The 25,121-nt window shown below is 39.8% G+C and overlaps 1 protein-coding gene across 4 annotated transcripts in view; it reads right to left on the bottom strand.

The window, feature by feature from the left end:
* STARD13 (StAR related lipid transfer domain containing 13) overlaps window positions 1-25,121 on the bottom strand; it is a 302,953-nt gene that overhangs the window by 201,173 nt on the left and 76,659 nt on the right. For all 4 annotated transcript variants that reach the window (XM_069882441.1, XM_069882494.1, XM_069882449.1 and 1 more), the window contains 2 exons: window positions 22,507-22,653; window positions 17,342-17,476 (listed from right to left, as the gene is read on the bottom strand). In XM_069882441.1, the coding sequence (XP_069738542.1) occupies window positions 17,342-17,476; window positions 22,507-22,653 (282 nt within the window). The remainder of the gene's footprint in view (window positions 1-17,341; window positions 17,477-22,506; window positions 22,654-25,121) is intronic.

Genomic DNA, 25,121 nt, shown 5'->3' with positions numbered 1-25,121 from the left:
AAGAGGAGCAACTACCCTGATTCCACTGGGATGTCTGTCAAGAGTACACTGAATGCCTCAGGCAGTACGGTTTAGGATTTGCCTTACTGTAAAAGTCTGAAGGAGAAAATGGTATTACAAAGAACGCTAATTTTTTTATGTTCTGGGCTAAGTAGGAAGAAGCAAAGGAAGTGCTGATGGCAGTATACGAGAGAGGATGGCACAGCAGGGAAGACAATCTTGTGACTGACGGTGTAAGACTGAAAAGTAAAAGATCTAGAGAGACCTCATGTGGGATGCTGGGCAATCATTTTCATTCTGCCCTTTTGCCTTTCAGATGTAAAATTAAGATAGTGAAGAACACAAAGCGTCCTTCTTGCCCCTGAAAGCCTAAATATTGCAATCCACCTCTTTGTATGTGGCCATTTTTCTCCTGACAGGAGATGCAAAAATTCCAGAGGCAGGTGAAATGTATTATAACAGAAATGCCCATCAGAAAACACCGGATCAGTCATGTTTACAGAATGCTTTTAGGTCCCCACACTGAAATGCTAATCATCCTTAGAGTTTATAGTTGAAAAGGCCTGATGAATTCTTTTGTATAATGAAAAGAATATAATCATTTGCTGATAAACATACACTCAAGAAGCAGGGCAGGGTGCATATTTCAGTGTTTTGTTCTCTTATTTCTTTCATGGTGATTTTTCAAAGCTATAGAAAATTTACACCGTAGTTTGCTGTAAAATCTGTTTTCAGCAAATTACTGAATACTTTAGATGCATCATACAATACATAATTGTTCCCACATAATGATCTTGGGCTGGAGAATGTCTGAGGAGAATAATTCATTCCAGAGCTAGGGGGACCTCTTTAATGTAATTTTTCATATATTAAAAGTAAGAGATATCTTAGAAGGAAAAAATACCCTGCAGTTTGATAAATGCCATATTCATGTTTGCCATCAACCAACTAACTTTACTGTCCAGTTGTTAGTACTGTTAGATTAAACATGCTCATAGTAATGTTTCTTCTCTCTATTTACACAAAGCTAATTCTTACTGGAAGAAAATGAAGCATTTGTGATAATGCAATCAGGGGATGGATCTACAACAGACTGTTTGATATAAGCATATCTACTATGTACATGCATTTCCTATCAGTGCTCACCCCCACACTTCCCTTCTAGACTGGACCAGAGGATTTTGTCATCAGAGGAGGCTGGACCTCCTCTAGTCGTTACTGCAGGATTTTAGTTTAATTTGAGAACATGTATTAAGCCATGGAATTAATCCTTACCCTTGACTTTGTGAACCTTGAACTTCAACCATGGTGTACTGTATCTCAAATTTGCTGAGAATTATGGATATTTACTTCTCAGATATTATCACATCATGCTTATACCTGCTGCAAATAAACCAGTACTTCCTTTGAGACCACTCCCAGGTAACCAACCCAAACCAGAGATGGGACACTCCCTGGACATCACACCACTGTGAAAAAGGTTCATAACCATCTTTGCTGTCCCATATGCAGTGACTGGGTGGGGATCTTGGCAACAGACTTGCAAAGGGGCTGTAACACAAAAAAGGCATTGTTCAAATATACTTTGTGTGAGACAATCAACAAAACCCATCACACTCCACTTTCCCACATACTAAGTACAAATGAATGGCATTGTAGGAGGCTGCTGGACAGTAAGTGTGTGAAACACAAACCAGCCAAGAGGAAGGGGGTCACAGGTACCCTGTAGGCCAGTCAGAACTGCGGGGAGCAGGAAAACATCCCAATTTTCCAAGAGGCACAAGCTATTCTTACTGGTTAGATTTCAATCAGTTCACAGCAGCTGGAATTCCACATGAGAAGTGCACACACAGCTGGACAGTTCGGCACCAAAATCAGTCTCTCTCAGTACAAAAGAACAGGTCACCCAGTAGAGCACAACAAGTGTATTAAAACTAAGTGTCCTAAGGAGCACTCTCAAAGAGGTGTATACAAAAACTAGTGGTCAGCAGAAAACGTAGCACTTCTGACAGACCTTAAAAAATAATAGCCCGTGGAGAGAAATGTCAATAAACTGATTCAGAGGTACCCACCATTGAAAACTCCCAAGGAGATCACGACAAAAAGAGACTTCTCAATTAAGCATAGCCAGCCACTGTGCAAGATTCTGTCAACCCAGAACCAGACAGTCCTGACCTTGGGCTGAATCCCTGCTAAAAAACAAGGCTGCAAAGGCAAGAACTTGGTGAAGCTCCAGATATGCCTTCAAAAAACAAAACCCAAAAAAAGCAGGCAAGAAACCCTTGAGGTTTGGTATGGGGAAGGTTTGGGGATCAAAAGGCCATATAACCATTCACTGCCAAAATTTCTTTTTTTTTTTTTCTTTATATCGCTACAAGGGCCAGGACTAGGGAACTGGGATGGACAAGATACACTTCATCATAGAATCCCAGGATATGGTTGGCCTTTTGGGCTGCAAGTGCACATTGCCGGCTCATGTCGAGCTTCTCATCAACCAGCACCCCCAAGTTGTCCTCTGCAGGGCTGATCTCAATCACATCCCCCAACCTGTATTGAAACCAGGGGATTGCCCCAACTGAGGTGTAGGACCTTGCACTTAGCCTTGTTGAACCTCATGAGGCTAAGTCTGAAGTTTAAGAGAGTTGCCTAAGCTCTCACTAAATTCTCTCTGTGAACAGACAGGATGACTGAAAACCTGGTGCAACACATCAGAAAACAGCCTGCAAGAATATGAGGATTTGCATCTCAAAATGCTCTGACTGCACAGACACAAATCATCACCAGTCTAGAAAGACAGGTCTGACATCAAAGCACCTTTGTGTTAGCATTGCACTGCCTGAACAACAAGGGAGAATAATTTTCAGAGCCAGAGCTGCAGGAAGGCATAGAATCACAGAATAGTTTGGGTTGGAAGGGACCTTAAAGATCATCCAGTTCCAACCCCCCTGCCATATGCAGGGACACCTCACACTAGATCGGGCTGCCCAAGATCCCATCCAACCTGGCCTCGAACACCTCCAGGAATAGGGCAGCCACGGCTTCCCTGGGCAACCCATGCCATTGCCTAACCACCCTCATCTTGAAGAAACTCCTCATGTCTAATCTAAATCTGCCCCTCTCCGGTTTATAACCATTGCCCCTTGTCCTATCACTACCAGTCTTTGTAAACAGTCCCACCCCAGCTTTCTTGTAGCCCCTTCAGGTACTGGAAGGTCGCTATAAGATCTCCTCAAAGCCTTCTCTTCTCCAGGCTTAACAACCTCAACACTCTCAGCCTGTTCTCATCCAGTAGGTGCTCCAGTCCTCCAATCATCCTTGTAGCCTCCTCTGGACGTGTTCCAACAGCTCTGTATCCTTCTTATGTTGAGGATCCCAGAAACGGACACAATATTCAAGATGAGGTCTCACAAGAGAGGAAAAGAGGGGCAGAACCACCTCCCTCCATCTGCTGGTGGACACGCTTCTTTTGATGCAGCCATCTCATTAGGCAGATTATCTCAGCTGAAATTTCAGGAACCTTCACTAAACTATTTTTATACACGAATCAAGGCCGACTCTATTAAAAAAGCAGCGATCAAAAGAGGTCAAGGTTTTGGATTGCAGGCTGCATCCCAATGTGTGACACCAGGCAGCCCCCACGCTGCTGTGCAGAGGGAACAGCGCTGCCAGCCGAGCCCTGGGGACTGCGCATCGCACCGCAACACCGCCCGCCGGCCACCAACAGCCTCCTGCCGCGCTGGAACTGCTGGAGGGAGTTGAGGAGGAATCCCAAGGAAATTAGAAGAGAATAGTGTTTCTCTTTTCATTTACACTGGTATAAACCTAGCAGGAAATCTGCACCAGGCTACTGGCTCCTGGGAATCACTCCCTGGCATTAACTGTGCTTTGATGAATTTTGTGTTTAACTGCACAGAGATCCCCTGTAGTGTAGACACAATCACGGGTCATAGAATCTTAGAATGGTTTGGGTTGGAAGGGATCTTAAAGATCATCCAGTCCCACCCCCTGCTGTGGGCAGGAGCACCTCCCATTAGATCAGGTTGCTCAAAGCCCCATCTAAACTAACCATGAACACCTGCCAGGATGGGGCATCCATGGCTTCTCTGGGCAGCCTGTTCCAGTGCCTCACCACCCTCATAGAAAAAAATTCTTCATAGTATCTAATCTAAATCTCCTCTCTTTCAAGTTTTGTCAATTAACACAAACAAACTACATCACATTTCCTAGGACACTGTAGGGCTAAGGACATGTAGGCTACAGAATTAATTCCATTATTAGGAAATGTAACTTTTGCAACCTTGATCTCAGAGAAGATGAAAGTGAACACTAAGGAAGAACAGAAAGGCTCTCTGACTTTTTGTCTGCCTGGTTATCTTCTTTGTTCTTTTTTTGTTCTTTCATTTCATCATTTTCATGCAGACTCTGTGCTGAGAAACAAGCAGCCTCCTTCCAGCAGAAAATGTTAATGATCTACTCAGTTCTTGCATTTCTATACACTTAAGGGTGTTGCACATTTTTTCAACACGGACTGTCAAATTTGCATGTCTGCCTCTATCTGAAGTCCCTTTCAGTTATTCCTAGATGGGCCATCACCATCACTGTACAATCCTCCTCCAAGTTCCAAATTATTCTTTTTCTCTTTTTTCTCAGCAAATTAGCATTTCCTGTGCAGGTCAAGACATGAGATTCACCTTCCCTGGAGGTGTTTAAGGCACGGGTGGGCGAGGTGCTAAGGGGCATGGTTTAGTGTTTGATAGGAACGGTTGGACTCGATGATCCGGTGGGTCTCTTCCAACCTGGTTGTTCTATGATTCTATGATTCTATAAGGAGTCTGTAAACCAAGACCTACAAGAAAAGGCCTGATGAAGTAGATGACCCAACAAAGGCAGGCAGAATGGAAAGTATACAAACGTAACTTGTTCTGCATGTTGATGATGAACAAAAGGAGATATTTTACAGCAAGGAAGCACAGGAAATTTTTTTAATTGTAACTAGAGTGCTGAAACATAAAATCTGAACAGGCATTGTAGTCTCTCAAGGGGAGTTCTAAAAAAGAAGCTAGAGAAACTTTTGTCAGGGTGAGATAGGTATAGGTGATTCTGATTTAGTACAGGGGAATAGACTAGAAGTCCTTCTGAAGCCTCTCAGACCATAGGTTGCTCCAGTTCCTCTCTGAGGCTGTTGTAACTCTGTTTCAGTCCAGATTCATAGGCCTAGAAGCAAAGTCCAAAGCTCAAGTTTTACGATATGCAAGGACCTCTGGGAAATTTCAGTTCAATTTGCAGTAGGCTGCCTAATCCACAACATTCTCAAGCTCTACTTTAATGGCTTATCTGAAAATTTGCATTAGGACATTTTGCAAAACAGAAACTTCAGGCACTTTTATTTTCTGAGGACTTGGCTTTGTATCAAGCGATTAGTCATTGTAATATTTAAACCATGTAATGACAATTTGAAGAAGGTCATAATTACGACACTTGGCTGCTTCAAATAATACGTGACCTTTCTCCTACTGTGGATTATCGGCAGGCCCCGTTTAACAACGAGCAGTTCATCTCAAAAGCACTACTTTATCACTCTGTGTTCAGATCTGGGAAATTACCAAAATGCCATCTGAATGGTAGCTACATGGAAACCTTCTGCAATTTTTTTCTGAAGTTGTACTTCCCTGCATACACCAAGAAATAAGAGAACTTCTTTTTTGAAGCTGTTGTCTGTTTTACCATGTGTACATCCTGTGATTATAGCAGCAAGGGTTCCACATCTCAACCGTCTCCTGCTTAGTACAGGAAAAACAACCTTCTGTAAAAATGAATGGGAAAATGGAAACACTGGAGAATATCAATCTGCATTCTAACTGTGGCTATATACTTTATTGGAAACAGCTTTTTGGTCCAGAGCTCCATGAAAGCAAAGATGAAGGCTGCTGAGGAGCTGAGCTCTCACACTACATGCAAAACATGGGGTGTAGAAGTCCTGCCCCTCATCAGGTTCTGGATGTTTCATGACTCTGGGTCTGCTGGAGACTCAGCCACATACCACTGCTCCATTCTCCCCAATTCCCATGGGACACACGCATGGGCTCCATTTTGGATTAGAGAGTAAATTCTGTGTAGCACTGATCCTTCTTTAAAAGAGCTGAAGCACTGCAGAGGCTTCTGGAGAAGCTGTTTAACCACAGTTCAGTGAGGTAACAGTGCCCAGGGGATTGGCTGCTAGAACCATACAGCAAGCTACCTGTGTACAGAGAACTATTGTTAAAAAAACTAAATTCCATCAAAACCCATATATAAATAATGCATATATATAAATTGTATATACACAGATATGCATGTATATATATATATATAAAATGCATGTCTATATATCTTTGTCTTTTTTTTTTCTTTCATTGAGAAAAATAAGGAGTTACAGAAACTTGTAGGAAAAGACCTGGGAAATGACTGGGTACACCCAAGAGGAAAAAAACATAGAGCTTTCTGAGAAAGCTGCTCAAATCAAGCAGAACCCTGAGCCTTTCCTGTCTACCAGTTTTAGGGCACATCGCTTACACAAAGGGCTGCATAATCCCATTTCAGTATCATGAGATACTATACATACTATGATGAGTGGGTGGCTGTTCGGCAAAGATGCCTCTTCCCAGTAGAAGCACAAGAGAACGTTGTACCTTGAGAGGGATTATCTCTATTAGAGAGATGGGATGCATGATTTTCCGTATTCATTTGCATAAAAAATGCTCTCCCTGTGCACTGTGCCGGCCTCCGTCTCTGGTGTGTTACAGATGGAAGACCCTTCTGCCTGAGCGTGGGAAATGGGAGAGAGCAGTCTACAAGCTCTCCAGAGTACAAAGAGCCTGAAGGTTTGTATTATGAGAGACCTTTGCACCGCTGCATAAGTGGGACTAAGGGTCCAGCTCTACCCAAGCTTCGAAGCACGACACAAGCACTGTGGCAGTCCAGGCAAGACACGTTTTTAACTATGCATCTCTGGTAATGCTTGAATCTCTCCACTTTCCTCTTGCTGTGAACAACTATTGTAAAAGTCAGAGGCTCCAGCGCAATCATGTGGGCTGTCTGATCAACATGCGTAGTTGTTGGGAGAACCCTGCCTGAATGACACAAATCCCAAAGCAGGGGCCAAGACAGTGAAAATGAGTAACAGCTACACTGAAAGAGAGAAATGACTTTGATAAAACTATACACATAGAACATATTTTTTTTTTCCCCCATGCTGTTGTAACTAATATGGTAGAGGTTCAGAAAAAGAGTAAGCAAAAAACCTGACAGGTAGACAGATAAGGTATGATTGTACATATCTCCCTGAAGAAAACTGCGCTCAACAAATCCCACAAACAAAAATACAACAGACAGTCTGGTAGAGACCAATCCAGCACACACCTGCCCAACTCACCCATGGGAGCCTGTGGACTCTATTGCCAACATGTTGTTTTCTGTGACTGCTACAAAACACAGCAGAAAATTGTACTGTCACCCAATTAAATAAATGATGTGTTACATCTAAAAGTACAAGCCCAGCTGCTGGTATAAAACATGTGAACAGAAGAAGAGAGACATAAATTGTTTCCCTTTTGCACTTCATTGTCTATAAAGTTAACTGCAGGGAAGGAGGGATATCTATCTCCATATTTGCATATGCATGGTATAATTTACTGGTCTGATTCCAAATCACCTCGTTACACATTTATAGAGATTCTTATTTTAATAGATTGCACCCCACATCTACTGACAAATAGTCAGGACATTTCAGTCTGTCCTTGAAAAGCAATGCATTTCTGAGGCCATGTACTAACACTGAAATGTAAGTCAGCAATTTTAGTGTCTATAATTAATAAGAATGCACTATTACGAAATGTGATAGTGTTTCTGCAGTCAGTCTGTGCTATCAGAAATATAACACAAAACCTAGCATTTAAGTTTACTGGTACCTTGCTTTATACGTTTTGGCAAAAGAATTCAGCTAGAAGATCTGAAAATTAACGTAACAACAAATGTGCTTCTAGAATATAGTGTATTTCAATTTCCATATGATAAATATGCCTAAGAAAGCCAAATGGCATATGTAGGCTTAATTGGGACATATACATTAATGAATGTATGCCTGCCTACGGTCAGTATAGCTGGACCTAAGACAGCAAGTCTCACTGAGTGAGCTTGGACAGTTACCATGACACAGGCACTGGTCTGGCTCAGAAAGGTGCTCACTCAATATATCTCACTGGCAGTTTCTGCTCACAAGGTTTTAGCAGAATCACCACCACGCCCAGCTGCTCTGCTCCCACTGCTGTTGCTGGTGGATTTGCTGGCTGCTCTTGCAGAGGTGGGTCACATCTACTCCTCAACTACTCCCACAGTTGCTCGCTCCTTCAAAGCTTTTCTTACAACATAAACAGACATTATCAGTTTGAACTACACAAACAGTCATGTAATGCTGAGCAATAACAAATAACCAGTTATAGTATTCACCCAATACAGATTTGGATTTCATACATTTTTTTACTACATCGAATGAACTTTATTCCAAAATGAGCTGGAAACATCAATTTTACTTTATACTGTATTACAAAAAAAAGCATATCAATTACCTTGCCCACACTAATCCAAGAATAACTACTTATTGTTACATTATTTCTCAAAGATCTTTTATGAATAAAGCTAAAGAAGTTCTTTGCTTTCTTACACAGATAACTCCATGAGATTTTTTTTTTTTTTAAAAAAACTAAGCATGTCTCCTACCTCCAAATAACCCTTCTGAAAACTAATTTAAAATAATGAATCTGGTGCAAAGTACTGTGTAAAAAGGACATCATTAATGTAATTTAAAATTAAATAAATATTTTCATAGATTTCATAGATTCATAAAAGTGATTCAACTGTAACAGCTCAAGGTAATATTAACTGCTGTATAGCTACGTTAGGACTATCCTCCTCAGCTGACTTCAGTATTTTTGTCAGGAAGAAACATGGAACAGAACTAATAATTTAGACAAAATATGTGTTAAATATTTTATTTAAGGAATGCTGTGAAATTTGCCAAACTTTTCAGTCCATTGTGAAACACACCACACTTTGCCCCTAAATGAATTTGAATGATCTAAAAGATTTAATTTCCTTGGAACTGATACCAATGTCTCAAGAGTTTCATCAATCAAGAAGAGAGGGTCTTTTCACTCCATTAGGAATTCAGGATTACGGCCACCAAGAAAGAAAACAACCCCTTTGCTATCCAACCATCTGTAATCAGAGTAGTTATGGTGCAAGATGCTGGAGTTTCTTCACTAAAATTCCCAAAGCAAAATGTAGCAGGCATGTGGTAAATCAGAATAAATAAGATGATCTGTAAGTGCACATTCTGCAAAAATTTTTCAGGCTCTGTGCGTTTGGGATGTTCTGTTTCTCTGGTCTGCTCTTGTACTAGTGAAGACAGGGCTGCTAAAACACAAAAGAAAAAGTAAATTCCAAACAACACAAACCCTTTTTAGTTCTAATCAGGTAACTGCAAAGGCAAAATGCCAAGGAGAAACCGCAATAAAATTAAGAGGTAACAATCCTGTCCTCTGTCAAAAAAAAGCATTTCATAATAATCTGATAGCATTTCTTACTATTATACATAAACACTGCAACGCCAAGTTCCGGTTTAAAATTTCTACGTATCGTTAAAGGGACCCACAGCTCAAGATGCCATTTCTGAAATGAAAAGGCAGTGGTCTGCCCACCAGCATGAGATCTCTTAATCAAAATTTCAGATATAAAAATCAGTAAGAACACGTAACACAACAGTGTTATTATCCAGTACTGATAAACACACTAATTGTGTACTATTCTTCTACCTTTTCAAATTCTACCACTATCAGAACTGAACCCCTGAGTCAGTCAGTCTTTGGTATCGCTCCTGCAAATGCTACTCAGACACTCAATCTGCTCAGTGAGATGGATTTAGTGTTTGCTGGTTTGGTATGTTTATATCTTCTTGAGTCACAAAGCCTCATCCTATTTCCACTGAGGTTTCACTGATCTGCAGAGATAGGCAGACAGGGAATTTAGACCCAGATTCAGGACTGTTTAGAAGATGTACTAGATGAGATTTTAATCTGTTAGTTTTCCTTTCAGAAGTTTTTGAAAGTTTATCCAATCACACACAAGATATTTGTACTGAGCAAAGGTAAAACTTATATTGAGATTCCCCTTCCCCTGTTTGCCATACTCATCATTTCATCATGATTTCAGCATGTGTGAGTGAGCAGAGTGTTGCCTGGATCACAGACAGCTTTGTGAGAGGGAGCTGACTGATAAGAGGAGGGAATAAAGACAAAAGGGAAAAGGAGGCTGCTCTGGGCTCTTATGTTTGCAGCCACTCCTTGTTGGAAACAAATTTAGGCCAGAAGGGTCTCAGGTGTACTGGAAACAAAGTGGAAGAGAAAGCCTGGAGCATCACTTACATATATTGGAATATACAGGTCTGACTGTTAAAAATGGGACAGAAGGAAGCTGTTTGCCCTTCTCTACCTATTAGACTCCTTGTTTTTCCCTGGAACTAATACAGGCTTTTCCTGGGACAAAGAATTCCTCTACTACCAAGAAAGTAGTTCATTGCAAAGTGGGGAAGATTTTATCTTTCAAGAGCACTTACCTGATCATCTCAGAAAAGGCCTGCAAGCCTAGAGTGCTCCTGGGCAAGAACGGTAATGTCCTCACTGTGCATGCAAAGAAGAGGAAGAATAGAAATGCGGCCAGTCTGTTCAGATGTAAGAAAATCCACTGTAACAGGGTACAGCTGGAAGCAGAGTGGGTTGCTGTACCTGACTATTTCAATATGCATCCCTAGCGGGATACATGTCATAATATAGACTGAAAGCAAGAAGAAAAATTCTGTTAGTTCTCCAGTATAGATGCAGACAGCCTGAAACAATTTGCTGACAGGATGAATATCAACATAGGAAAGCAATTCACATGACTGAAGGACACAGTTTGAAATTTATCTTTGCAAGAATAGGAATAATTGGAGTTAGCACTCTTTATAAGGAAGGATGGTTCGGAGGCAAAAACACAGTCCAGGAGTATGCACAGATTTTGCTCTTGGTAATGCTACAACCCATCAGCATGACTTGTAGAAAGTCAGCGAGGACCTGGTTTCTACAAAGATCTCTTCATCTCTCATTTGCATGAGCTATGCTACTCTTTAGCTGAAGTACAAACAGAAATCTTCAGCTCTGACAAAGCCAAATAACCATGCCTTCAAGCACACCATTTCTTTGAGAAAATGAAGTATTGAACACCACGTCTACCTCACTGAGGTCTAGGCTTCTTATTTCATCTAATTGCACTTAATGAATCACACAAAGTGGCCCAACAACCGAATGGGCAGAGAGTTCCCTGAACTAAGAAATCCTTCCTCTGAGCTTATACAAGACTTCTCAGGACTTCACTGTCAACTTTTTTCAGCAGAGGGCAAAGTCAGAGTACAGCACGACCCATCTAATCTTCACTAGGGAAACACACTCTACTAGATAATGGACATAACTGCTGCTATAAATTGTATGAGGAACCAATAAATTCATGACCACATCCAGTAGTGATAGCGTGTGAAACTTATTTTAGAGCCAGGTTATATATACTTATCTTTTCATCTCAGATGTAAAATGAAGACTCTGCTTACATATTTCATGGAGGAACGCAGGATCAGCCTAAGGTTTGTAAATACTTTAAGATCTTCAAATTCCAAAAGAATGCTTAATAGAAATACAAATTGTTATGAGTTTTCACGTTATAACTTTCTTCTGCACTGGATGTTGGCAGCAATCTGATAAAAGGCTTGTCACACTTGCTCACTAATGGAACAATCTTTGATCCCCGCTGGTCAAGGGGCAGCAATATTGAACAAGCAGTGCATGTGAAACAATGATGCTGATCTTCCTTCAGCTGTTTTTACTTTTGAATTCCCCTGGCCTCAAACAATGTCAGAGGGTCAGGCAAGCATCGCACTGCCTACAGAGAGAAAATGACTCCTATAGTCATAAATAATGGTATTATTAGCTTTACATTTCTAAACAATGTCAGAAGATAGCAGACATTTCTAGAACCTCTAGCCTAAATTCTAAGACACTGTTTATAGCATTTCTCAGAAAAAAAAAATAAAATACCTTCTTAAAAGAATCACAAACACTTTTCAGTCATCTAGGTTACAAAGCAGTGTTTTGCTTCCCATTTTCTGATCAAGTGGCTTAGTACAGATAAACCATAGTTCCACAAACAGTTTAAACTATCAGAAGCTGGCACTGGTGCTGAAAGAAGTAATTCACCCTGCCTCATCTCCAGCCATTCTGATCCTTTCTTGCACCAGCCTACATATTCATGCAGCTGAGCAGTGAACCACACCAAGAATCCAGGTTAAACCAAGCCCAAAACCTATTAAATGATTAACTTTAGCTCTCTCAGTTTAATGTACTCAAGCTTCCTGTGGAACTCAAGTGTAAGAAATCAAAACTCTACTCATCAACTGTACTTAAGAAGAAAACGTAAAACAGACATCACAGATAAATGAAAAAGCCCACCTTGTTACTAATGTATGAAGTTTCCTTCCCTTACTGATGCATAGAGTACATGCAGCAGAGGGTGTTGTGTTATCTGCAAGAGCTAGCGGGTTTTTACACCACTTGTAATTAGACTTCTAAATCAGACTGTCCCAGTTTCAAAATTTCCTCTGCTCAGTGCATGGAGAGGCAGGCACTGACCTTCAAATGCAAGGCTGTAACCTATATGTCATGGGAGGGATTTAGCTCCCCAGCTCTAGGCAGGTATGCTTCAGCCAGTCACTTCAGCCTCTTCAAATACTCAACCAACCAACATGAGCACTTTGGAGGCACAAATGCTTCAACCATTTGACCTATATTCAGACGACAGCTTTAGGGTGAGCTGGAGCTTGATGTAGAAGTGTTTTTTTCTCTCTGTTAATGGAATTTCCGTGATGTAGACATGGACTAAGAAATGTCTGCATTTGTCACATAAAACTCTGCTGTTTGTCTCTCAGGCACCTGATTTGCCTATCACCTTAGGTACATATTTCCTTTAGTACCTAATAAATAGTGTTTCAGTGAAGCGACTCTTTTGGGGGAAGGAAGGAGGGGAAACATGACATGAAACAACTTTGCCCTAAAACCATGATTTTCACTGTTATTCTATCAAAATGTTGTAACAAGTGTGATTCATCATTCAACGACAGAGAAACAGAACACCTACTGTGACACAAGTTTGCCAAAGAACTTCTGCACCTTTTAATCTGTCAGCCTAGTTGGTATCCATGCAAGTGTGCAGATAACATCACTGCCTTTTACTGAGAATTGAACAACTGTAGCCTGCATAATTCTCTGCATATTATTCCTGAATTACAGCATCTCTGCTATTTCTAACATTGGTCTTTGCTATATTTTCTAATCTCAATAAGTTACAGCGTATTTGGTTCTCTAAATGCCTGGGTATATGAGATCCTGGGAAGTAGAAATAGATAAGCTCTTTTTGACCTCCTGACTCATAAAGATTTGGAAAAGAAGAAAAACAAACTAGCTCATCAAAATACAACAGGTCTGATTTATCTCTGTTTTACTCCCATCTTATGTATCATACCCCTGGGATCATGAGAGTTGAATGGATGCAACTTAGCTGTGACACAGCAGATTAGGCCCTTTGCCATTTGGATCCATTCTCTTTACCGTAACAAAAGTAACTTTGGCATGCCCTTCTTAAGAAATATGTAAAAGTCTGTATCTTAAGGAATAAACAGTTATAATTCAGGTATGGAAAGACATGACAGACTCACACAGACTGCATGCCCGGAGCTAGATGGGGCATTTGCATGACACTGCCAGTCTTAAAAATGTTTGATACAATACGTGGACTGCACTGATGAAGATCCACGAACTGCTATTCATTTTACTAGTATTTCCTAAATTCAACAAAAAGAGAAATGTAGACTTCAGAAAAGATAAACAACCAAAAATCACTTCTCTCTGCCTTCTCTCCTACACAATTCTAGCCAAACAACAGTATTACTGAAGCATCATCCAAAATTATTTACATAGTACTAGTGGGAAGGCAGTTAAACAATGATACTTGTACATGCCTGAACATTTGACTGAGGTAAAAACCAAATAAAGTTGGCAAATATTTTACTATCTACTCCAACTAGAAAAGCAGCAAATCAGAACAATGTTTGGATTTTTGCAGAAATGGAAAACACCAAATTTATTTTCCAAGGAATAGAAATAGCGAGTGGGAAGACAATAATGTTTTTAACTTGTAAGCAAGTGGAGCCCACCTTCAAATTTACATTTCAATGAACATGAGTAGGTTCGTTTAATGAAATACGGAATTTGTATGGTGGCATGCATATCATTCTTCGGCAGATGAACAGTGTGACAATTTTAAAATACCTTTAGTGTAATAGGCTTTGCTTTAATCAAAATTGTGTAGCTAACTTGAAACAAGCACCTCATCAGGAGGAAGAGAACTGCAGAGCTACAGACATAATGTGTAGCTATATGCCATGCCAATATTTGAAAATGCCTCTGGAGCTATTTGTGGAAGAGATGCTAGTAGGACTGATAGACGTGGCAGAAATTCACCAGAAAGTATGCTTAAGAACAGAATAAGCACATTGACAGCAACACAGGCTAACAGGGAAACATAAGCATGGCTTTTGGAGGACATGTCTCAGTAATGTAGGCAAGTACCTAGAATCATAATGTAGATGTAGCTGATTTGGCTGATACAATGCACTTTCATTTCAAAACGCTTCTGATGAACTGGCCAGTTACAAGTGGGGTTCCCCAGGGCTCAGTGCGGGGTCCAGCCCTGTTCAATGTCTTTATCAATGACCTGGATGAAGGCATTGAGTGCACCCTTAGCAAGTTTGCAGACGACACTAAGCTGGGTGGAAGTGTCGATCTGCTGGAGGTTAGGGAGGCTCTGCAAAGGGATCTGAACAGGCTGGACCGCTGGGCTGAGTCCAATGGCATGAGGTTTAACAAGGCCAAATGCCGGGTCCTGCACTTGGGGCACAACAACCCTATGCAGTGCTACAGACTAGGAGAAGTCTGTCTAGAAAGCTGCCTGGAGGAGAGGGACCTGGGGGTGTTGGTTGACAGCGACTGAACATGAGCCAGCAGTGTGCCCAGGTGGCCAAGAAGGCCAATGGCATCTTGGCTTGTATCAGAAACGGCATGACCAGCAGGTCCAGGGAGGTTATTCTCCCTCTGTACTCGGCACTGGTGAGACCGCTCCTTGAATCCTGTGTTCAGTTCTGGGCCCCTCACCACAAGAAGGATGTTGAGGCTCTGGAGCGAGTCCAGAGAAGAGCAATGAAGTTGGTGAAGGGGCTGGAGAACAGGTCTTATGAGGAACAGCTGAGAGAGCTGGGGTTGTTTAGCCTGGAGAAGAGGAGGCTGAGGGGAGACCTCATTGCTCTCTACAACTACCTGAAAGGAGGTTGTAGAAAGGAGGGTGATGGCCTCTTCTCCCAAGTGACAGGGGACAGGACAAGAGGGAATGGCCTCAAGCTCCACCAGGGGAGATTTAGGCTGGACATTAGGAAAAAATTTTTCACAGAAAGGGTCATTGTGCACTGAAACAGGCTGCTCAGGGAGGTGGTTGATTCACCTTCCCTGGAGGTGTTTAAGGCACAGGTGGACGAGGTGCTAAGGGGCATGGTTTAGTGTTTGATAGGAATGGTTGGACTCAATGATCCGGTGGGTCTCTTCCAACCTGGTTATTCTATGATTCTATGTTATCTGTCAGACACAAACTATGCTGTCAAGGAGGAAAACAAAAGAAACAAAAAAGACTTCAAGAAATAGAACTGTCTTTTCATTGCTAACTAAAAGCAAAAAAAAAAAAACAAAAACCAAAACACCTTAGGAATAATCGGTTGCTTTCTTTTACAGTGGATGGATATTACCTGACAGTCTCACTATGTCTGTTCAATACACTCACAAATGATCTGGAAAATGGAGGAATAAAAAGGGACAGAGCTTCCAATTGTATTAAATTACAGAGGTTAATAAAAACAAAATCAGACTGTCAATTGCTGCAAAAGGACTTCATGGTGGTGAACAAACAAGACAAATGGGCCAATACCAATAAATACAATCAGGCATTGGAAAAAAGCTGCAGTCTCAGGTATTCACTACCTCCTATAAGATTTCTACAATTCAGTTTTTCACAGGACAAGAATTACAGCCAAAATAATCCAGTAGCAAATTTACAACAAATAAGTGGGGTTTTTTTCCCACAAACTCTGTAATTAAACTTTGGAATTCATTGCTACAAGATGCTTTGAATATCAAAAGAACAAATGAACAAAAATAAGCGACTAGTGGCAAAAAAGACCCTTGGGTGCTATTAATTACAAAACTGCTACACAGTGACTGGCTTCAATGTGTCTGCTCGGTAAACACCCCAAAGGAAGCCAAGGTAGTTTGCTATCTGCTTATGCTGTTCTTATGCTTCTTTCCTGAACATCAAACATTGGCCACTGGCAAAGAATGGATGCTGGACTGTTAGCATCTTTGATTCAATCCAGTAAAGCCATTTTTATGTTGTGTGATGATCACAGGCACTGCTGGCACCCAAGTAATAAAACTGTGAGGCAAAACCATCTGCATTTTAGAATAAAAACACTCATCCTAAAATAGCTGACATTTAGCTATTGAGGAAGTGAATCAAAGTCTTTGGAGAAAAACCTCTGACAGATTTTAACAGGCTTAGATTGCAGCATTATCTTACTAAAACAACCTAAACAAATATTGCTATTATTAGTTGAAATAGGGCTTAACTAAACCTCCAGAGCTGAAAACTTCTGATTACAGAGAACGTAGGGTCGAATGTGCCCTGAATTTAGCCTAACCAGCAGCCAAATTATAAATCCTAAGAGTCTAATTCTAAAATTAGCAATGAAGAAGATGCAGTAGTTGATCTGATGCCTGGAATCCATCACATATAACCTCCAGGTGAGATTAATTACTCTTTAGAAATACCAAATTCTTTCCATTGAGTATAAAGGCAGTCCAAGCAACGGATTCAGATGCAGACATCCTCACTAGAGTTATCTAAAATGGGATTACATCAATCCTACGGCCCTGGAGTCTCACTGAAGATTGACTTAACTTTTATATGTACCTCTTCTGCAAACCAAAGTCCTCTGTAGAGTGCAATATTGGCAGAACAAATTACTTAGAATAAACAAAAGGACAATTGTAATGATAAATGGTAAATTTTGAGGTCAGTAAACCTGAGAATTGGAGAATGTTGTAAAAATGCTGTAGCTACTTACATCAGTTTTAGGTCGTGCTCCAGATGACACCGGGTAAGGTAAACAGTCTAGATCCTGGTAGTCTGCTCTTCTATTTGTCCAAGATCCCTTTCCTTGATGATCTTCATAAAAGCCTGCCTCCACTTGAACAGGACACTGTAAGAGAATTTAAAAAACCCTGTAAATAAAGGCAAGTCATAAATATTTTTAATGTCAACTACAAGATAAAATCATTGGAATTTTATCTTTTTGAAGGTTTTTTCCTCTCTGATGTTAGGTAAATATTTGGCCTTGATCTTTTTTCTTAAAACCACCTGTTGCATCATTTTTACGTTTTGCTAAGGCAGACATCCATGTTATTATATAAAGTGGTTTCTTTAACAGCCAATATACACTGGAGTACCAATAAGCAGTAGTACACCTTCAAAAGTATCGAGGAAGTGAATCACCTCTACCTTAAAAAAAGAAATTATTTTATTAAATTAATTTAAAATTATTTTTTCACTTTATTTCCTGTTTTTGTTTTTCTAACTTAAACACAGATCCAGCAAATTCCCATTTTCAAATCACAGGCACTGAACTTCCTAAATCCACTTTTCCTTGTCCCCCAAACCTGGGGAGATCTCACCTGATCGCTCCACTTCCACACTATTTTTTAAAAGATAGATGTCCTAACTCTGGGCCCACACTTACCCAGCCACACTGACTGCAAAGCCAGGAAGAGAACAACTGCACAACATTCCCCCATGTATCCTGGTTTGCTTCAAAAGAACAATGAGGTTTGTGAGCAACAAGCAAGCCATGCTGCAATCAAGCAGGATTCATGCTGGGAACAATCACAGAACCAGGATCATGAGTGCACTGAAGAGCAGGCCCAAGCAGTTGGGTACAATCAATCAAAACCGTTCTGGTTTTGATTCAAAATCCAGTTCTGGGTTCCCCAGCTTAGAAGAGACAAGCAACAACTGGAGAGAGTCCAGCAGATGGCCATGAAGATTATGAGGAGACTGGAGTATCTCCTATATGAGGAAAGGCTGAGCAAGCTCAACCTGTTCAGCCTGGAAAAGAGAAGACTGAGAGGGGATCTTATCAATACATATAAATATTGAAGGGGCAGATGTCAGGATGATGGGGCCAGACTCTTCCCAATGGTGCCCAGCAACAGGACAAGCGGCAGTGGGCACAAAGTGGAGCACAGGAAGACCTGCCTCCACATGAGGAAAAATTCTTTACTGTGAGGGTGATGGAGAACCGGAACAGGCTGCCCAGAGATATTGTGGAATCTCCTTATCTGGAGACGTTCAAAATCCGCCTGGACAACTTCCAGTGCAACCTGCTCTAGATGAATCTGCATTAGCACAGGGGTTGGACCAGATGAGCTCCAGAGGTCCCTTCCAAACTATACCACTCTGTGAGAATCAGCCTATTTTCCGACTGTTCCCCTTCACAAGAGAACAAATCTGCAGCTAGTATCTATCAGTAATTCCCAGTTAGTGTATTTTTAGGGCTGTAAAAAAAAGGAGTCTTTGCACAGTTGACAAAAGAATTAGAATGGGGCCCAAAAAAATTTGAAGATAATAAATTGCTGCAGAAGAATGAAAAGAATGAGTAAGTTAAAGACAAAATGTTGTTAAGTGACAGGCATAACTCTAACATAACATGGGTTAATCAAAATCAAACAGGATTTCTATGTCACTATCCATGAATGATAAAGGTCTAAAACTAAAAAATCTGACTCTCATTCTTCAGACCTGCTTTTTTTTTTTCTGTACTTACACCAAGTACAGGACACCAAATGGCAATACAGTAGGCACGTTAAGTAACAGAGAAACAAGCTATTCACAGCAAGAGTGTTTTCTCTCTGTTATTTAATTTACAAAGTACCTAAGAAAGACTTTTTTCATAGGAAAAGTTCAGGTTTTAGAGAAGTACTATTAACTGCAGTTTTCCAAAGCTAGCAGTTTTGGTCTTAGTGCATTCAGACAGCCCAGCCTTTTTTGTACTTAAATCATGTATTTACAGCATTGGCGAGAGAATGTTTCAGAAAATAATTTCATGACAGAAAATTATTTTTAATGTCTTTTCTGGATCAGATATAAGTCATCCAGCCAGCGCTATGACTCAATGCTACTTCCCAATACAAAAACTGACCAGCAGTAACTTGCAGTTGACACAGATGTAAAGACAGACCACCTCTTAGCATTCATCTAAAAGTTACTCTGTTTTAGAAAACACCATAAATTTGCCCACCAAAATACTGTGAGACCATCTATTCTCATCCAATAAGTCCCATAACATTCATTCAGTTTTCATTAGCAAATATCTAGACTTATTCCTGCAAAACTTCAGTTCAATTGAGTATTAGTAATGATAGATACCTTCACAACAGAAGAATCTTAATATTAATAAAATGTCAGAGTTACTTCCATAAAGAGATGAAAAATCTTTAAGTAGAATACTGACTGGCTCAACCTAGTGACTAAATTACAAAATTTATTTCTGAGACATCACATCTGCCATACTCTGTCATCTCTTAAAAATTGCCCACACCTTCAGAGGAGCCACTCCACCGAACCTGTTGCTACTCATAGAGTAGCCACCTACTTCTGAGATCTCTGGTCTACAAATTGGCCTTGCACCTGTGAGCACTTCACCAAAATCCTTTTCAATCATTATTTCTTGTGTCAGCTCCCAGTTTATACAGTAAAAATAAGATAAAAACATTTTATAGAAGCCAAATTTATGCAAATACTAGTAAACATATGTCTGAGATATATCTTATTCCCATTCAAGTTTAATTATGAGTGATAAGAATAAAATATTTGATATGTGTGGAACAAATTACAATCTATAATAAAAAATATGGACCAAATGGGATGAATTGACAGAAGATAATGCACTCATACAACTTGTATGAAAACAAAGAGTCCGTTCATTTTTTCCACTGCAACTGCTATTCTGAGATTTTCAAAATCTGTTTCTTCACAGTAAATTTATGGAGAGATTCAGGAGGATATATTTAGCTTCTTTGACTATATAGAAAGACCAAGGTCAACCCATTTTGACACAAATGATTCTTAAATGTTCTAATGAGGGCAGATGATTCCCTTGTTCAGAAATTGTTTGACTACAAATACCTTTGCAGGAAAGAGCAAAGGGCATCCCATCATTACTTCCACAACAGGATTGTCCCTGATTCTTTTCTTACTCTGGTCTTTCTACGCGCATCAGGAAGACCTTTGTGTTAAAAGACCTCTCCAGTTCCTGTAGTGAAATTGGCTCTTGGAGGCTTAAAGGACATTTCCAGTTTGTCAAATATTAAAAATGTGGCTAATTCATATGATGTCTTCCTGCCCACAGACAATTAAAATGAAGCAGACTCTTCTGCTTCAGAGTGGAAAGAAGACAAGACCTAATCAAAAGGAGTTAAATTGCTCAAATATCATATTGAGGAAAATGGTGATTTTGGAAACATCCTGGAAATCTTTTTGAACTTATCCAAACAGATGCAACTATTGGAAAGGGAAACAAGTGTGCCAAGACCAGTAAGCTGTCTTGGAGACAGCTTTTATCAGTAGCCTAAGCTGTTCATGCTTAATATGTTCATGGCTGTTCATCCTTAACAGCTTAGGCACAGGCTTTTCCTGGGGGAATATATCCCAGGAAGAAGACTGTGCCCAATGTCCCAGGACTCTGTATTCAGAAAATGTCTTGCCCCTACGCTTCGGTAACAGAAGCGCAAGCATCCAGGATGCTAGTGTTGACATTCTCTATGCAACCACTTTTTCTGTTGTTGTTCTATGTATCAAAGGACATTTGAAAACATAGCCTATTTGGATTTGGTTGTCTGCTGTCTATACACTAAAATGCCCTTCACTGAATGTTCCAGCAATGGATTTGGAGTCTAGTATCCTGATGTTCAGGTCATCATGGAAAAGAAATGATGCCAAATCAAACCATGGGTTTTGCCTTAATAGGGCAGGTATAGCCATAAAATCACAGGTGTTTGGATCACTGGTTAGCAAAACCACACTGCCTCACAATGGGAAGTGTTTGAACTCTGATGGCTTGGGTTTCACTTTCAAGAAGAAAAGTAGACTACACAGCCACCCCATTTTGACAGAAGACATTAAGCAGTCTGTTATGAGGCAGAACACTATTCATTAAAAGAAAATTTCATGCTTTAATTCAGTTGGACAGACATGGTTCTGACTTGCTGACATGTACAATAGAAAGAAGAGAGAGACAGTCAGGGCCACTTTGTTACTATCACTCTCTCTGCTGAATATGAAAACACATAGTGCAAAGTGCAACACTTGAGATGCAATATCCCAAACTTCCCACCTTCAAGAATGTTTACTTGAAGAATTTATTTTCACAAAATGAAGCAGCACTGAAACAGCAGGGATAGCAAAAATATTCAAACAAGCTCACCTTCCACGAGTTTCAAGCCAGCACAATCAGAGCTGCAAACTCAAACAACTTTACCTTAAGAAATTACTTTAACTGTAGTCTTAAGCAGAGAACTAATGCTCCTGCTTCTCACATTGTTCACTCTCCAGTTACTTGCATCTATAAAAAACCTTGCTTATTCAAAAATTACTAAAATAATATAATTACTCCTTAATGCTATTTGACATAAAAAGAAAAGCTCAGGAAACTGCATGTCACCAATTGATGACACCTGCCATCACAAAATATTCTTAACTAGAGGAATGTGAATGCAGCTCTATATCAAATATTCAGATAAAATAATGAAACAAAAATATTAATTCAACTCAATAAAGACACATAGTGTCTCTCTTGCTGCCATTTCTTTAAATAAATATAAAAAGTGTAAATAGGTCAGCATTTGAACTTTAGATTAACAATATTCTATTCTGAAAAATTATCAAATGCAATCATCTTGATTCAAAGCCCACTCTAAAAAAGGTGTTTAGAGATTTTAAGCCATACTGACACAAAATTTATAATTTTCACCCTATGACATTTTTGTTTATTTGGCCATTCATTGTCTCAGTAGTTCATGAGATTTTGTTAATATTACATGAAAACCGTAACTTACTTCATCATTGAACTCAAGCTCATCAGCCTATCCAGAAACACAACCCGATCTGAAAACCATGGCTTGATGAGCATCTCATAGCTAAACATTAGAAAACATATTATACAACACACATTATTACCTGTTGCTTGTGCCTTTTGGTAGAAGGAGTACTGGAGGGAGAAGAGCCACCACTCAGAGCTTCTTCAATATCCAAGTTCAACTGTTCAAGCTTCTTCATAAGACAAGACATAGAGTCTGACCATTCGGATCCTTTTTCTGGTTGGGTCTAAAAGAAACCAAACATACAAGAAGTCTTAAAATATTCAGGCTTTTAATTACTTGAAGTTTCTCATTTTTCTGGCTAGCCCTCAAGAGAAAAGCTGGCCAGTTCTTTCCCTGCCCTTGGGTAACTTTCTCCATTTAGAAAACTTCAATTATCACTCCAGTCCTGATGACATATATTCATAGCTGCTCTTCATATCCAAACAATCACATTCCACCTTCGTATATCTGAATGGCTTTCTAACACTTCGTCTTGGATGAACCACTGCCAGCTCAAGCTCAGCACAACCAAGATCAAAACCAAAATAACTTTAATGTCTCCTCCTTAAGTAATTTCTATTTTAGCATCTCTCCACTGACTGCTTGCTGTCAATAAGGATCAGGACACTGAAGGTCATCTGGTGCAGTGTATTTTATTCTTTAGTGTAATTCCAGACTTCATTAGGTCTCGCAACTTTCCTAATGGATGTGCAGAAGAAACTTCGCCTGTGTGGTCGAAATACTTCATTAGTCTCAAGCATGTTTTACTTTCATGGATGCATCTCCCCCTTTTATCTGCATTGCTTCACTGCAAAATGAAAACTTTCATCCACTGCTGTCTCACCACCAAAAATACTTTCCTTGTTCCTTAGTTTCCTCAGAGCCTTCTCCAGTGACTCTCCTTAAGCATCTTTCCATGGCACTCCCTGTGCATGCTGTTGCATTATGCCTCATTTCCCTGAGTCAAATCACTTCTAAAAATCCACAATAAAAAGTGCAATTACACTGACCTGTCATCACACGCAGCTACAGCTCCCCAGATTAGTTTCTGTCCTAAAGCTAATTGAGTTCTTTCTCACTTTCACAAACAATACATATCTTTGCACAGAAGATAACTGATTAGCAAACAATTCTAACAGACTGAACATACAAACAGTAAAGCTATGTTGCCATCCTACCAAAATCCTAAGAGCATCATACCAATACTCTACGATGCCTAGGGGAGCCAGATGAATATTGTTATTACTCTTACCTGACAAATCTTTATGGTGATTTGTTTCCATGTGAGGGTTTTGCAAGTGGGACAGAGATAATTGTAATTTGCTCACTACTATAGAAAAAACCTTTATTAATAGAATCCAGAAGGCTTACTCCAGTATTACACTGACATATATTACTACTAACGGAATTGCTCATCTTTGACACAGTAACTAAGGGCCCAGATCATCAGACATCCGTTCCCCTGTTACCAATAGAACCATGTTCCCCACAGAGGAGCTAGTATTATCTCTGCAGGGATTGTTTAGAAACACAGAAAACTGAGCATTCAACCTTTAGTTTTCCAAACCTTTATTGGGAATTTCCCAGATTTTAATAACCTCTGAGCATTCTTCCTGAAGTGTAATTCAACTCCAAAGCTATTAAAATTATTTAAACAGATTCTTTGATTACATCCCATTGTTTTCCAAAACATTTTAAAGTAAAATATAGGAACTACAAGCTGTTCCAGAGAACACTGAGTATCAAAAAATACTCATGTTGAATTATTTCTGATTAGAGATGGTCTTACACAGGAAATGCGCATGTTGATAAATGTCCTCAACACTAATTTCTATTCAAAGTAAAGATTTTACGTTTTCCTCTAGCTGTGCTTCTTCATGTACTGATCTTTCCAATACTAAAGAATGCTCAAAAAACCCAACAAGGAAAAAACACACAACCCAAACCAAACTCCAGGAACAATGAACACAGAACATCTGTCAAAATATAATATGCGGGTTCTACTTCTCAAGGCAGTTAAAATGTAATTTAAGAAAAGGAGCTATAACAATGTGTTTTCTTACCAATCAGTGGTAAAAAATTCAGAGGCAACAATTACACATAGAAATGAGTAAAATGCGTTTGATTTCAGTGAGCTATGCAAAAATTGTATGTGCTTGGTGGCCAACATTGGAGGTTACATTAGAAATCAAGATTTTTTTGTGTTCAAGAAGAAAATAGAAGAGATTTACACAAGTGCAAACAGTCAACTTTCTGTTCCATGACAGAAAAGAGTATTTCAGGCAGTCAGAGGGATGTCTCTAATTTAGCATTTTCCATACAAAAATGCAGAGATGAAAAAAATATGAAGACTTTAAGAAAGGCTTCCCAATATTTCTGAAGATGGTACTCCAAATACATATAATAATGTACATCTATGACATAGTGCTACAGTAAAAAATAGAGCTCTATGCATTTGGGAGGCACACTTTGCCTTTGTCTTGACAAATACTTACCTACTCAAATACTTCCAGCATTCACCAGCTCTCAGTGATACACCCATATGACCCGAAAACCCTTATTTTTATAAATGCCTTGTTTTATGTAACAGAACTTAAGCCACAGTCAGTTCCTTAAAAATACAAGTCCTAAGGAGTTTCCCCAAACTTTAACCCTCCTAGCTTTCGCCATTCAGTTCTGTCTTTCTTAGTTCAGCAAGACTCTATATTGTGT

Source organism: Phaenicophaeus curvirostris, chromosome 1 (assembly GCF_032191515.1).
Source record: "Phaenicophaeus curvirostris isolate KB17595 chromosome 1, BPBGC_Pcur_1.0, whole genome shotgun sequence".
NCBI lineage: Eukaryota > Metazoa > Chordata > Aves > Cuculiformes > Cuculidae > Phaenicophaeus > Phaenicophaeus curvirostris.
The sequence above is the reverse complement of the archived record's forward strand: the minus strand, read 5'-3'. Positions and strand labels throughout refer to the sequence as shown.